The sequence below is a fragment of the Phycodurus eques genome, chromosome 14 (genome assembly GCF_024500275.1).
Source record: "Phycodurus eques isolate BA_2022a chromosome 14, UOR_Pequ_1.1, whole genome shotgun sequence".
Classification (NCBI taxonomy): Eukaryota; Metazoa; Chordata; class Actinopteri; order Syngnathiformes; family Syngnathidae; genus Phycodurus; species Phycodurus eques.
In genome coordinates, this window is record NC_084538.1 from 15,015,730 (window position 1) to 15,032,660 (window position 16,931).

General features: G+C 40.0%; 1 protein-coding gene across 2 annotated transcripts in view; it reads left to right on the plus strand.

The window, feature by feature from the left end:
* The first annotated feature begins 467 nt into the window (after positions 1–467).
* Positions 468–16,931, plus strand: part of zdhhc14 (zinc finger DHHC-type palmitoyltransferase 14) — a 51,297-nt gene continuing 34,833 nt past the window's right edge. For both annotated transcript variants that reach the window (XM_061695708.1, XM_061695709.1), the window contains exons 1-2: positions 468–1,217; positions 1,726–2,020. In XM_061695708.1, coding sequence (XP_061551692.1) covers positions 1,779–2,020 — 242 coding nt within the window. In that variant the 5' untranslated portion in view covers positions 468–1,217; positions 1,726–1,778. The remainder of the gene's footprint in view (positions 1,218–1,725; positions 2,021–16,931) is intronic.

Genomic DNA, 16,931 nt, shown 5'->3' on the forward strand with positions numbered 1-16,931 from the left:
GGCTAGCTCTGACCATCAAATCAGAGGACAGCAGAAATGCCGATGCTATTGTGGCAATACGGTCATTTGAAATGGCAGTGGTTGAAGAAATAGAGTTGTCCCATTGCTAATATAGTTTAAGTTTCATCAGCTAGCACTACTGATCGGCCCTGGGAAGATGAGATTGACATGGCAACACATAGTGGCTGAAGCCTGATTGGATAAAAAAAATTTTACATCCACAGACACGTACTGGAAGCAGTGCAGCTAAGCGAAATACTGCAAAATGAACAGAAAAAAAATAGACTGCCTCGAATAAATGTATACAAATTCATGGAGTAAATATTAGACTCTAGGTTGTAAATGTAGTTTAGGTCCAGCAGAGAAGGCGTTGCTGGCCCTGACAGCTCACCATTGATATAACTGTACGACGTGGTGTAGTTTTCGATCACATGATCACACGGTTTTTGTTTGTCCGCCATGTTCGAGGTCGAGGTCGGAAGGATAAGCGAGACTTGAAATGGAAAGACTCATCGGGCTCCTCTCGATCCAAACAAAAAATAATTATTGGTTGTTTTGAATTGTTGTGAAAATGTGAATGACATAATTGTTTATTCATATTAATGTGGATGTACACAAAAATATTTTAATGTAGGCCAGATGGGAACTTTAGGAATCTTTCCATGAGTGGGTCGGAGCCGGGCGCTCCCTCAGTGGCGTCTTCGGTGTGGGAGGAGCTGGTTGGGAGGCTCCGCTCCACTACTCTCCCATGGTGATTGTACGAGCGAGGGTGGCACTTCACAGCCCGCGTACCGGGACACAATGTGAGCGGAACGGCGGGTCGACCGAATCGCCTGCAGCCTCATTTGGGGAACGCACAACTTTTTTTATTTTTTTTAATTATTATTTTTAAAACATTTAGCACGCCATGGACTGGTTAAGATTCGTGGTGAATTATCGAGCGTTGTTTTGGGGAAGCGCTGGCGCTTTGTGGTCCCGCCGGCAGCGGCTAGTCGGGATGCTGGAGCTCGTCTGAGAGAACCCCGGCCATGTATGGCGTCTTTTTATTGGGATTTGACTTCGAAGTTCTTCGACGACCAGCTCAATATTCAACCATTGAAACTTCTCAAATGGTGTACTTCGCCTTGTCCTCGACTCGTTTCCAACCTGGATAAGAAAGGGAGGAGCAGCGACGACGTGACAACACCCCAACACGACGACCAGCGTACTTTCCCTCGGTAAGGCAGCAATCTCAGACAGTGTAGCCTTGCTAGGCACGGAGCAAAAACACATCCTGGACGAAGAGACACTGTGCGTATAGCACATTGTTGACAGCCCCAACACAAACCTCTTGAGGTTGTGCGTAAAGGAGTTTCAAAACTGAATGGAAAGGCCCAAATGTGCAGTTACATTGATGCACTTGTCTATCCGTAAGCTAGCTCCCATTTGTACTAGTTAGTCAAAGTGCAAACCTAAAATTCATTTGTCAAATTGCTAGTCGTGTTAGCTTTAGCAAAGTGAGGCTAGCCAGGTTGCTTGCTAACAAATATCTTCTTGTGTTGCCAAAGGGGAGATGTTAAGTGTTGATTTGAGTAGGGAGCAAACATTTTATTTGTTACATATGCCGTATACTTTCACATGAAGATTTTTCTAGTTTGAGTTGAGCTACATAATCTTCACCTTTTTTTTAAATCCCAGGTGTTAGTTTTATCTGAACGAACTTCCATTTGCGTGTTGTCTTCACAGTGACACATCTGGTTTGGGATTCACTCGACAAAGGGCATTTCAAAGAGCAATTGATGCATCTTGGAGTGTCCGAGTCAATGAGAGAGTGCGAGTACAGCCAAATAAGCACTCGCAGTTCCACGCCAATGGAGACCCCTTTCAAGAAAAAGACGCCAAAAAAGAGGAAGTGGGAATCGTTTCCTGGTCGGAATAAATTTTACTGTGATGGTAGGATAATGATGGCCAAGCAGACAGGGGTTTTCTACCTCACCCTTGTCCTTATTCTTGTGACCTGTGGACTTTTCTTCACCTTCGAGTGAGTATTGTTTTCAGAAACTTTGTGATTCAACTAGCGAGTGGCGTAAATTTGGTTTGAAAAGCGTGTGTGTGGGGGGGTCACATCCTGAAACTGTTCGTCAGGGGAACCAAATTAAATGTTCAAATTGCATGTTATTACAGCGGTTTCAACTTTATTATTTAGTTTTTTTTAAATACAGTTTAGTACTTGAAGTACAATTCCGTTGTATTTAACTTTAAGAATAATACATTTGTATTTAATCATTTACGAATTAAACATTTATTTAGGTGCAATTTTTATTTAACTTAATGTGCAATACATTTAATTTTATTTGAATCAGTAAGTTCAGTGTGCGACTGGTTAGCACATCTGCCGCACAGTTCTAACGACCGGGGTTCAAATCCCGGCCCCGCCAGTGTGGAATTTGCATGTTCTCCCCGTGCCTGGGTGGGTTTTCTCCGGGCACTCCGGTTTCCTCCCACATCCCAGAAACATGCCTGCTAGGTTGATTGAAGACTCTAAATTGCCCGTAGGTTTGAATGTGAGTGCGAATGGTTGTTTGTTTCTATGTGCCCTGCGATTGGCTGGCGATCGGTTCGGGGTGTACCCCGCCTCCTGCTCGAAGATCACTGGGATAGGCTCCAGCAGCCAGCGACCCTAGTGAGGATAAGCGGTAAAGAAAATGAATGGATGGATGGAAGTACAGTTTTTTATTTTATGTAATTAAGCACAGTGGTAATGTTCCAACTGTGGATCTTATTAAATAGACCATTTAGGAGTAAAAGTGAAATGTTTGAAATAAAATATTTGAAAAGCACTGGGCTATAGGCTTTTAAATACAAAGAGGTCTTAACCAGTTATTTCACAGAAAATCGTCATTGCACACTGCATTTGGCAGGCGGGGGGAAAAGCTAATTTTGTGGCTAAAACATCTAAACAACGTGATTGGGCCAGCCAAGTGTCATTTACGGTACTATAAGCCAATCCTGCTATAATTGGCGGGTGAGCCGCCATGACGACGTCATCATTAAAACATGGCAGCTCGCTATCAGAGATTTACCCAGAAGCCAAAGCAACGTTAAGTTTTTAAAATGCTGTTTTATGAAATTCCATAAATACTTGTAATAAAGTGAACATTAATAGAGCTTAGTGTATGTCTGTTTCTGAAGTGTCTTAACTTTTTTTTTTAATTTAAACTCTTGCACCATCAGTCAGAAGCATATCTCGGGAGAAGACTTCACTAGAATTCTGAGGAAGGAAGCAACTGTGACAGTAATGATGTTGGAGGTAGAACAATGCCTTGTTTAAACTGCAGTGTCAAAATTAAACTTTTGTGTTTGCTCCAGAATTAGAAAATAGAAAATATTACCATGAACAGTAAAATATTAAATATAAGTAGAATAACAATTAAGAAGTGTGTATTGTCTCAAAATTATTTTCATTAATTGTTTAAATGGGAAAAAAGCGATGCCTGCTGAATGGTAAAACTGCAGGGGACGAAAACAGCCCACCGCAAATGTGGGGTGTACATATCCCCCCGTAAATTACGCTTATGCAATCTGCTATTAACTTGTGCACTTTGACCTAGAGGATTAGCGATTTTGTGGTTGCAGCGAAGTTTAAATGATAGAAGCAGGTCAGTTGGAGTTGCGTGTGTTTCTAATGATCCCTCTGGACGCAGTGGGCTGGTAGCCTAAACTGACTGGGGACTAACCCCAAACTTCGTTCTTTTTCATTGTAAACTGTTCTTTAGTTGTTGTTGTTTTGCAATGTCATGTAGCTGGCAGGTCTTCACCTATCTCATGGTTGCGGCTTCTGCATGAAACATGCAGTATTAAAGAGACCAATCTCAACATATCAGCGTTTGCAAATATTATTAATGATTTTAATTGTAGCAAGTAAAAATATCTTCTCAACTATAAAGATGCTGTCCAAGTTTGACATATACCATAAATTTCCTTCGATAGAAGTTCCTTACAGTGATGCAGATACATGGAAAAGGATGACGTGCTGTGGTGACCCCTAACGGGACAAGCCACAAGGAAAAGAAGATCATGCATAGTTCATCATATCATGCGAATTTAAGTATGTATGCAGTATTAAATTTTTGTGTGTGTGTGGTTAAATAAACGCTTCCTTGCCTAAAACATCAAAACAAAACAAACAAAAAGATTTTTTAAAAAAGAACGTTTCATTAATACATATTACAAGAATAAAATATAGATAGTGTACAGTACTACTGTGCATTACTGTATGTTTAAGAGTTTAAAAGGTGTTTAATTAGGATAGAAAATGATTATGTGTATTGGAGAGGTTAATAGGAGTTTGTGGAAGATTAATGAGTTTGGGGAGGTTCATACAGGTTTAAAATATGTATAAATGTATGTATTTTTTTAAAATGTGGTCGCTACTTTGGATTTTACCTATTCTGGGGGTGTTCGAGAACCTAACCCCGAATGAGGATTTACTGTACTGTATGTGTCAATGATGCATTTTAATGAAGTATACATTACCAAATAAACTCAAATTGTCACCAGCTATATTAAGTGGAAGATTTTCTACTCTGCTGATTGTCGTAACCTAAATTTCCCTCAGGAGATTTGTCCAATATCAAACTCCACTTCGATGGAGTAGACCAGTGGTTCGCCAACTTTTTACACCAAGTACCACCTAAAAAAATACTCCCAAAGTACTAGCATGATCAAGATCAACATGAAAGGATTGTAGTGTAGGAGGCCCAATTGCTTCACATGGGCTCACCACCTTTAGGAGGGGCCAAGGGGGTCCGTGCAGTGTGAACTGGGTGGCGGTTCATTACCTTTATGGACTAAATTTATAGGTGCAGCCAAGGTGTTGAGGGGGTCTGGTTTGGTGGCCTTAGCATTGCGTCTCTGCTTTTTGCAGATGATGTGTTTCTGATGGCTTCATCAAGCCGTGATCTTTAACTCTCGCTTGAGCGGTTTGCAGCCGAGTGTGAAACGGCTTGGATGAAAATTAGCACCTTCAAATCAGAGACCGCGGTCCTCAGTCGGAAAAGGGTGGAGTGACCTCTCCGGGTTGGGAAAGAGATCCTGCCCCAAGTGGAGGAGTTCAAGTATCTCGGGGTCTTGTTCACAAGTGAGTGAAGAATGGAGCGGGAGATTGACAGGTGGATCGGTGCAGCGTATGCAGTGATGCGGACTCTGTATTGGTCTGTCGTGCTCAGCTCTCTATTTACCGGTCGCTCTACGTTCCTACCATCACCTATGGTCACGAGCTGTGGGTCGTGACTGAAACAACAAGATAGTGGATACAAGCGGCTGAAATTAGTTTTTTTCCACAGGGTTTCGGGTCTCTCCCTTAGAGAGATGGTTAGATCCTCGGTCATCCGGGAGGGGGTCAGAGTTGAACCGCTGCTCCTCCACATCGAGAGGACCCAAATGAGGTGGCTTGAGCATCTGGTTAGGATGCCCCCCGGACGCCTCCCTGGTGAGGAGGCGTCGACCCAGGACACACTGGAGAGACTGTGTCTCCCAGCTGGCGAGATCCCCCCAGAAGAGCTGGACGAAGTGGCTGGGGAGAGGGAAGTATGGGCTTCCCTGCTTCAGCTGCTGCCCCCGCGACGTGACATTGGATAAGCGGATGTAACTGGATGGATGGAAGGAGGCACAAGTGTTCATTAAAACGAGACACTGGGTTTTATTCTAAAAAGCATATTTAATGTTATTGTTACCCACTGTAACATTTTGCAGTTTGAACATTAACATGGTGCTTCAATTTAAGAAAATAAAAAACAAAAGATTCAATTATAATGTATTACACGTAAAAGTAAAATAAAAATTTTACCTATTAGTTTTAAAACCAACTGTTCTTAAAGATTATATACAAATGTGCTGCACTAAAGTTTCAACCACAGCTGGGAGTGTAGTTAGGCAGTTATACTTTCGCATACTACAAGAGAGATCCCGTGTACTATGAATTGTACAACTACTACACTTTTGAGAATCACTGGCATAGACTAATTATACATTCACATTTGCTTAATCACAGAACTACTCTCCCTAAAGGGAATACACACAGCATCTTATCCACCCTTTCCACCTCTACATGGCTGTCCCAAATACTGTGTTCCCACTGTGACCGAAGTACGTGATGGAGCATGTAGATAGACACTGACCTGAGTACTGCCACCACACGGGTTGACCACAGTGGATTGTTTCTCTCACCCTCTGACTAATCACTGTCATCACAGAAACCCGATAAGTACTAGATAACAATCCTCCACCATTATGAAGCTGGTTGCTTATTCCTGTCAGGGTAAAGTGCTTTCAAACCACATAGAGTCGAATAGGCAAACTGCTGTGTGTGCAGCAGATAATGGCTACTGTTCAATATCTTCATGGTAAATTTGCTCTTTGTTCCAATATGTCATAGGACCTTAAGACCAACTGTTGAGACAAGGACCAGGACAGTCACATCTGAGATGTTGTCTGTGCTTGAGTGCAAATTATTAACAACTTTATAACTTTATATGATGTGTACTTTATTTTAACATGTACATACTGGACCATGCATTAGTTGTACACAAAATCACTGTGTTCAAAGAATAAAACCAAAAAACATTCATATCAAACAAGAAAACAAAACTGATAATTCAATTCAATGAATTACTTTAAATTAATGGAATTTTACTGTTGTATTTCACCATGATATGAATGTCACCAAGTGACATTCATATCATTTTCACAATAGTCTGTTCCTTTTCTTTGTGTTATTTCTACAATCCTTAAAAAGGGTTCATAGGTAAGAGTAATTTTGCAGGACTTTTTTTCTCCCTCCAAAAGTTCTACATTAATAGCACATGCTTTGACATTGACAAAAAAGTGAACCTCATAAAAATCAGTTGATAAATGAGCAAGTTATGAGTATGATACACTTGCATACATTGCCTTTGATGGGAACGTTGCCCCCCCCCCCCCCCCCCCAAAAAAGGCTTTTACGGACCCACACACACACACACACACACACACTGTGTCTCTTGTCCTCAGTCGAACCCCTGCAAATGCTTCACCGAACCCCTGGGGTTCCATCAAACCCAGATTAAGAACCACTGTATTATACAGTGAATCAACTGTAATATTAAAAGTTACTAGCAATATTTAAAGTGGCCAGCAGAGGGACCTGTTAAAACATGCTAACAATAATGCCAATGTTACGATAAATTACAACGCTTCAGACAACATGCGGATCAGCCCAGAGTGATTTATATAGTCTATGGGAAAGAATGTATACCTGCTGCATTTCGCTCTTCGGAATGAAACTAGGCTGGCCCACAGCAGCTGCGTGAGTGCGCGAGGTGCATTCAGGGGCACTTCGTAAATGTGATTGAATGTGTGCTTTTGTAATACAGTACATAATAGTAAAAATGGAGTACTAGGAAAATTATTATTTGTATCAGAAAGCTTTAGTTAAAACATTGTATGATCACACTGTGATAATATGGATTTTATTTTGTTTGTAATATAAGAATACATAAAGTATTTCGTTAATATAGTCAGCCAGAGCTGCATGAAATGCAAAGTTACCTATGTCCTTGCACCATCGTTCCTGTCATACTGTGTTGCGTGTTTTTATTTGCACATGAAGGACAAAAGTCCTGTTTTTGTTTTAATTATTTAAAAAAAAAAAAAAAAACCATTCAAGCAAGAAGTTTTTCCTCATGTTTTTGAGATTGCAGGATGAAAGCTGCAGCTGGCTACTTGTGTGGACTGAATTGGTGCAACAATGGGGAAATGAAATGGCAGTATTTTGAGGATAGTAGCCCGTCAGCAACATTATAGGGGGGGGGGAATTAACTCTCGTAATTTCTCGTGTATAATGTGCACCCATGTATAATACGCACCCCCAAAGTTGACCCTTTTAATATGCATTTTTACAATGCATGATTTTGCTTCTACCCATATGATCAAAACATGAAGTATTATCTGTATTTTGTTAAGTTTTTCAAATAATTATTCTGAAGTTAAGCACTTTATTTGAACATGTAATACTTTTTTTTTATTTACCTGCTCTAATTGTAAAATTCACAGCCCACTTTTATTTAGTAAATGAGAACGCACACATTTGTGCTCATGTTTGATTGCCCAGGCAGAATTTGTAAGATGGGTACAATTCTTTAAAGAAAACATGAAGGGCCAGGTGAAACACATTTGATTTTTATTTTAATGAGATTCAAATTAAACTGTTGCGTATTTCAGAAAAGCATTATCATTAAACAAAACATAACCATAAAGAAATTAACGATGGTTGTTGTTCAGTCATCAGTCTCATTTAAAAAAAAAAAAAAAAATCTGCCAGGGTATGTAAACTTATGAGCAGAACTGTACATAGGTTTACGTATGACTGCATATGTCATATTGGAATGAAAGTGTAGGCTACACCTTTTTAATAACCTCTAAGTGGTGGTGGCATATTGGAATGAAAGTGTACAGCTTTTTCATAACCTCTAGATTGGCGGCATACATTTATAAAATGTGAAAGTTTTTTTCATTATATATAATATAATATATATATCATTATATATGTATAATGCCTACTATTGACTTTTGAGAATGTTTTTTGTTGGGGGGGGAAATACTCATTATACATGAGACATTACGGTACTTCGTTTTTAGACCGGTGAACTGAGGTCAGAATTTTTAATTATTTACTATGAAATCGTGTTTATGGGATGTGGGAGGAAACCGGAGTGCCTGGAGAAAACCCACGCAGGCACGGAAAGAACATGCAAGAGGAGGACCCGGGTTCTGAGGACCCGGGTTCAATCCCCGGCCCCGTCTGTGTGGAGTTTGCATGTTCTCCCCGTGCTTGCGTGGGTTTTCTTTTGGGCACTCCGGTTTCCTCCCACGTCCCAAAAAAAAAAAAACATGTATGGTAGGTTAATTGAAGTCTCTAAATTGCCCCTAGGTGTGAATGTGAGTGCAAATGGTCGTTTGTTTATGTGTGCCCTGCGATTGGCTGTCAACCAGTTCAGGGTGTACCCCGCCTCCTCATAGCTGGAATAGGCTCCAGCACTCCCGTGACCCTTGTGAGGATAAGCGGCTCAAAAAAATGCTCATCCATCCATCCATTTTTTGATGGATGAGCATTTTTGGATGTCTGCCCAAATATATATATATATATATATATATATATATATATATATATATATATATATATATATGTGTGTGTGTGTGTGTGTATATATATTAGCTCACAATTTGAGAAAACATTGTGCAGTAAACTGCAGATGTTTTATTGTATTTTTGACTGTGCATACACGCAAACACAGCAACGTCAGAATTTGCATATTCACATTTTATGTTGTAATTTTTTTAGTGCTGTTCATGCTGTGGTTAAAAAAGTCAGATGTTACTCACTATTTACTCAGTATGGAGGACTACTACTTTTTACTCTTACTCAAGTAATTTTTGGAGGACTACTATTTACTTTTACTTGAGTCACATTATTGTCAAGTAACAGTACTCTTACTTGAGTACAATGTTTGGGTACTCCACCCACCTCTGGAGCGGACATCCTCTATTGCTACTTTTAGGTTTAAGCAACATTTTTTGCACATCAGATCAGCTAGTGTCGTATTTGTTACACTGGTCTTTTGTATTTTTGCGTTGATATGCTGCGTGGCCCTGGTTGTGGTCTCAGTGGAACCACGAAGCACATATAACATCGGCGACAAGAGTTGATCCGCTAGTACATCTTGTATTAATTTGGAAATGCGCCTACAATTGTCTAATTAGTTTAAGGATGTTAATGTTAACTGTATTAAGTGATGGATTGATGTTAGGGATTATGTGACAACACAGAATCAACTAACTTCAAATTCAGAAATAGCCAATAAAAACAGAGAAATATTTATTGTACTAAATATTTTCCTGGAGGATGCATTTGGAATTAAACTTCAAAGTCTTTCATCTTAGTCCTGACCTCTCTGTCCCAACTGTCCATGGCCCAAGGATGGACAAGTCCTCCTGACTTTCCTCACTCTCTATTTCCCTCACACCGTATACCAGTCAGCTGAAAGGAGACATTTCTCAGACGGTGAAGTCGTCAGCAGACCTGCACATTGCCTCTGAGTCATTAAATGTTTCAATTGAATGCACTGTTATAACTCACGTTAACAATAAATTGTTTTTTTTTTTTTTTTTACTTGGATGTAAATTCTTTATATTGTATATTAGGCTGTGGTGTAATAACACAGTTACCACGTTTTCAAGAGAGTGTTTGCATGCTGTCCCTCAAGCTAAATGTTCCCGTTTGTCACATCCAGTATTTTCCAGAGATCTCTCACCATCTCCACGTTAATTTTGCTTGTTTTTTGTTTTGTTTTTTTGTTTAAATCAGCAGGGTGCTCGGCAATATGAAAGAAAAACCCTGTTCGCAAGCAGCAGACTTTGGACTGTTTATTATCCTGTTTCAGGCTCCCACAGATGCACGTGCGCTGTCTTTGAACATGTTGCCTAGTCTCGCGGCTCAAAGTTTACTTGGACAAATAATATTTTCTGTTGAGTACATGAACCATGATGGAGCATCACATTATTATTGTAGTTTATAAGCAGGACTGTTTATCTCCTGCTTTGGAAATTGCGATTGTGTTTTGAAGAAAGGACCTGTTTAGAGGCCTGTTAACTCAGGTTAAATACATAAATAAATAAAATATTCTGGACAGGGAAGACAGATGGTTTGAAAGAGGGGTGGGCAAGGCCATATACACAAAGGTGGAAAAATCATGAAACCAAACCAAAAATGTCACACCCAACTAACGCAAGAACAAAACCAGCATGAAGGAACGTCCTGGTTTGCTGTTTTTATTTTTTTTTGGGGGGGGGTCATATCCAACAGTAACTATCCTCGCCAGCCAAATGAACTGTCGGTCAATTAATGTGGTAATCTTTTATGCAATGTCCTTTGGTGGAGTTTTGTTGTTGTTCTACCACACTCATGTTGCTGTTTCCAAGGTAACCACATTCCCTTTCAAAACTGTCTGACGTCGGATTGTCTCCATAGCAACAAACTCCCTAATTCTTCAGTAAATGTCGGATTTTCTAACCAACGTGTCCGTTCCGTCAATACGCCTCTTTTGAGTCCATCAAAGATTGAAGATGGCTCATCATTTCTCATGTTCAGTGACTTCAATTTCTGTTCACATTGTCCTCTGAAGGGAAGAGCCACAGTCTTCCCCACATATTTAATGATTGCCGTCTATTTGAGAGGTTGCCTAAAAATTTCATTCATCCTGCTAGAGGGGCTTGCATTTAATTCTGACCACCTCTCAGTGGCATGATGGCCTATTCAATATTTTGTTGTTGTATGACTCACTGTGTCTGAGGACAGGCTTTACACTTTTGTCTCCAAAAGGGCTTTTCACATTTTTCTCTTAAATGTAGTTTATATTTAGATAACACATTCTTGTTTTCCTATAGAAACTGAAATTCAAGTAGCTTGGTTTTCTCAATGAGACCATGCAAATGTTTGCTTAGTGTTGATCTTGTCAGATGTAGAAACATTACAATGCCTTAAATTTGTGTGCGATTATTTTTTTTTAAGTTACATTGAGAAGAAGTTGAATACTGTCCTTAAACATATAAAATTAATTGTCGCAGAGCAGATGCAGCCCACCCCCTTTAAAAGGGTATATCATGTACAACCCCAATTCCAATGAAGTTGGGACGTGGTGTTAAACAAAAATAAAAACAGAATACAATGATTTACAAATTATGTTCAACCTATATTTAATTGAATACACTACAAAGACAACATATTTAATGTTCAAACTGATAAGCTTTATTGTTTTTAGCAAATAATCAGTAACTTAGAATTTTATGGCTGCAACACGTTCCCAAAAATCTGGGACAGGGTCATGTTTACCACCATGTTAATCACCTTTTCTTTCAACAACATTCAATAAACGTTTGGGAACTGAGAACAGCAATTGTTGAAGCTTTGTCGGTGAAGTTATTTCCCATTCTTGCTTGATGTAGAGCTTCTGCTGTTCAACAGTCCGGGGTCTCCGTATTTTACGCTTTATAATGCGCCACATATTTTCAATGGGAAACAGGTCTGGACTGCAGGCAGGCCAGTCTAGTACCCGCACTCTTTTACTACGAAGCCACGCTGTTGTAACACAGAATGTGGTTTGGCATTGTCTTGCTGAAATAAGCATGGGCGTCCATGAAAAAGATGTTGCTTGGATGGCAGCATATGTTTCTCCAAAACCTGTATGTACCTTTCAGCATTAATGGTGCCTTCACAGATGTGTTAATTACCCATGTCATTGGCACTAATCCAGCCCCATACCATCACAGATGCTGGCTTTTGAACTTTGCGTCCATAACAGTCCGGATGTTTTTTTTCCTCTTTGGCCCGGAGGACACGACATCCACAATTTCCGAAAGCAATTTGAAATGTGGACTCCTCGGACCACAGAACACTTTTCCACTCTGCATCAGTCCAGCTTAGATGAGCTCGCCCCCAGAGAAGCCAGCGGGGTTTCTGGGTGTTGTTGATAAATGACTTTTGCTTTGCATAGTAGAGTTTCAAGTTGCACTTACAGATGTAGCGCTGCACTGTATTTACTGACATTGGTTTTCTGAAGTGTTCCTGAGCCCATATGGTGATATCCTTTACACGTTGATGTCAGTTTTTGATGCAGTGCCGCCTGAGGGATCAAAGGTCATGGACATTCAATGTTGGTTTTTGGCCTTGCCGCTTACATGCAGTGGTTTCTCCAGATTCTCTGAACCTTTTGATGATATTATGGACCGTAGATGATGAAATCCCCAAATTCCTTGCAATTGTACGTTGTGGAACATTGTCCTTAAACTGCTCGACTATTTTCTCACGTACTTGTTGACAAAAAGGTATCCTCGCCCCATCTTTGCTTGTGAATGACTGAGCAATTCAGGAAAGCTCTTTTTAGACCCAATCATGGCAACCACCTGTTCCAAATTAGCCTGTTCACCTGTGGGATGTTCCAAACAGGTGTTTGATGAGCATTCCTCAACCTTCTCAGTCTTTTTTGCCACCTGTCCCAGCTTTTTTGGAACGTGTTGCAGCCGTATAAATTCCAAGTTAATGATTATTTGCTAAAAACAATAAGGTTTATCAGTTTGAACATTAAATGTCTTGTCTTTGTAGAGTATTCAATTAAATACAGGTTGAACATGATTTGCAAATCATTGTATTCTGTTTTTATTTATATTTAACATCCCAACTTCATTGGAATTGGGGTTGTAGATGGATATACTGTTAGAAAGCTCTGTGTGGTACTGTTCTTTTTTTATACTACTGTAAACCACAACCATAATAATAAACCTATTGTTAAATTAATACCTCTCTGACAGTGTCAATCTAAAGTAAGGCCCGGTACACACATTAAGACAATCGGCCTGTTTTTGTGCCGATTTTGCCCTTTCCCGACCAAGCACGTGAAACGCCAGACAATCTTATGTCTTATAAGATTTTGCGATAAGATTATCCATAAGCGGCACGGTGGACGACTGGTGAGAGCGTCTGCCTCACAGTTCTGAGGACCGGGGTTCAATCCCCGCCCCCACCTGTTTGGAGTTTGCATTATTCTCCCCGTGCCTGCATGGGTTTTCTCCGGGTAGGCTCCAGCACTGCGGCTCTGACCCTTGTGAGGATAAGCGGCTCAGAAAATGGATGGATGGATTATCCATAAATCCGATGTGTGTTATGAATGGATTTGTCTGGATTTTAGGGTTCGAAACAGGTCAGGGCAAACCAACCAAAACTCTTCATGTGTGTGGGGAAAGCCAACATCTCCTCAAGTCATAAGTCAGTGAATTGTGACATGAACAGAATATAGCCAATCAAGAAGCGCCCTGACTCAGCAGAAGGAAAAGCCCCTAAATAAAAACAAATGTGTCTTACCAATAGTTTTTTCATATATAAGTGGGTTCCCCAGACAGCAAGAAGTATTTTCCAAACGAACTCGTTTTTCAAGTTTCAAGTTCACGTGATCACGCAGGATTTCGAGATCGGCGGCAGAACAAAATCTTTGTGTGTGGTGTTCTGTGTCGAGATTATCAGAGCACACCAAACACAATACAACCAAAACTGCCGGATTTTTTTTTTTTTTTTATGTTTACGTGTGCAGTTTGTTTAAAAAAAACCAAATAAATAAATAATAATAATAATCTTTTGATGATGAAAAATCCTTACGTGCGGTACCAGGCTTTATGCCTGGATCAGACTACAAGACAAATTTGGTGTTTCCCGATAGCACTATGTCAGACAACTGCCATCAAATCTTGCCGTTTCTTGGGCAGACAGTGGCAACACTACACAACATTTATTCCGATAGCTCCGTATCCCGTCTTTTATGGTCACTTGGCTTCATCTTGTCAAATCAAACACTGTCGAAGAGGTGGAAGCAGAAATCGTGTCACTGGTCAACGCAACTGGATACACTCGTTACCACGGTGACGACAACAATGCGCCACACCAATGTATTATTTCTGTGTGTGCGCGTGTGAGTGAGTGTGGGGGGACAAAATGAGGAAAAACGTGTGGTGTTCGTCACTGGTGCTCGGGAGAGAACGTTCATTCAAGGATTGCTTGAGCTATGTTCATGTACTTTTAAATCGGATTCGATAGCTAATCTGGCCAATATCGGGGCTAAAATCCTGTAGTCTGATCTAAGCATTAATCATTATCTTTGAAAAGGCATACCTTTTGATACAACTCTACTCGAGTATTACTAGATTTCATTTGATTGACTGAAGTGGCCTGTCACATCAAAGCACATCAAACCGGCAACTGGAACCTGTTTTCCCGAACAACTCTTGTTCAACATACTGAGGATCATATTTACTTTATATCTCTCGATTTGCAATCAATGTTTAAATGTCTTTAGAATGTGACTCGGTTAGCACATTGTCATTACATTGTTTTGTCTTTCATTTCTGTGTGCAGTAGTCTGTTATGCATATCAACTGATGTGTCATACACTGTACATATTGGATATGCTGTGTTATAATAATTCATTATATTTCACTATTAATGTTATACTGTACTTCCCACCGATATTACTGGAGCATAATTAGACTAGATTTTTTATTGTTCCAATTGTGCTCTCACATTCCAAGTCAATGAACCCAGATTAAATCTGTTTCTAGAATCGTGCTTGAAATCATTCATTTGGATGACATTTTTTAACTGAAGGTTCCAGCAGAGTTCAACAGCGTGTATATCGATTGTTTGATGTTATGTCATTCATCAGATCAGTTTTTTGTAGAGAACAGAACAGTAATCATCAACTACAGTAAGTGTCTCAAATAGTTGTTTCACCAGTTTGGGATTAATAATTACTTGATCGACAGGAGATGGAGTACAGAGAGCTGGTGGATAACTCTGTGCACTGGTGCAGCTGGAATCATCTGGTCCGCAACACAAGCAAAACTAAGGAGCTCGTTGTGGACTTCAAGAGGACCAGGACCACCACTCAGCCTATCACCATCAGGGGGGGAAGAGATCGTGATAGTGCAGCAGCAAAAGTACTTGGGAGTACACTTGAACATTGGACTGGAATGAAGCACCAACATGGATGCTGTTTACAAGAAGGGAATTCACAAATTATATTTCCTGAAGAAGCGCAGATCCTTCGTGTGCAGCGAGATTTTGAAGATGTTGTACCAGTCTGTCGTAGCAAGTGCCATCTACTTTTCTGTTATCTGCTGGGAGAGCAGCATCAGTGCCAGGGATCCCAAAAGGATTAATAAACTCAATTAGAAGCCTAGTGAAATCATTACACTGAAGATGGAGACATTTGAATTAGTGAGGGACCAAAGATCATTGAGAAAACGTCTTTCCATCTTAGACAATCATTCACATCCTCTCCACGATACTCTCCAGCAGAAAATGAGCTCTTTCTCAAACAGATTTATTCGGCTTCGCTGACGGAAACAACGGTTAGGATAATCTTTTATACCATTCACTGTTCACTTATATAACCGTTCCCCACTGGGTGTAAGGAAAATACTCCTGGACACTGCAATAATGTATACATTTTTCACATTTCCAATTAATATTATTCTATCCATCCATTTTCTGTACTGATGATCCTCACAAGGGTCATGGGCAATGTGCAAATATCATGTATACTGTACATACAATTCATATTAACAGTTTGCATTCAAATACATACTGGGTGTATTTAATTCAACATGTCATTAAAATACTTTTCCCTTTGCACTACTAGTTGTATGGCTATTGGTGTGGCAAATTGAACTATATACCCAAGCTTTTTTTAAAAATGTATTATTTGCCACAGCCCAACTGCAAAACCTTAAATCTTGGTCTCCTTTCTTTCTGATTAGATTTTAATTTTCCTTGGATTCCCCTCAATGCTGCTTCTGTTGCTTGCTCCTATTTTTGGGTAACATTGTGAATATTGCTTATGGGATAAATAAAGTATTCATCTATCTACAGTAACTATCTATCTAATTGTGCGCGATGGAAATAGGTCTTAGATCTTAATCTTTTGCATCTGTTGTGGGTTTCTTCTGCTTAGATATCTTGTGTCGGCTGACCTTTCAGCTTTCTGTCTGATTGCTAAGGATGCTTGACTTTAATTAACACACACCAGCAATCTTTGTAAATGTTCTTGGTTTATATCCCCTGCAATCTCCTTTTGTTGAACCCAACCTGGCGAGCCTAGAAATACTTTGGCTTGGTTTGTGTGAATAACTGAGGTTGGCATGCATAAACGGATGTAACTATCACCCTTTACCCCCACCCCCACCACCACCCCACCCCACCCGAGGTGTTGCCATATGAGAGGGAAATATTGTTTTATTTACTAGCAACGGGCTACACACACACGCACACGCAAACACACATATTAATTTAAATCTGCCATTACACAAAGAAC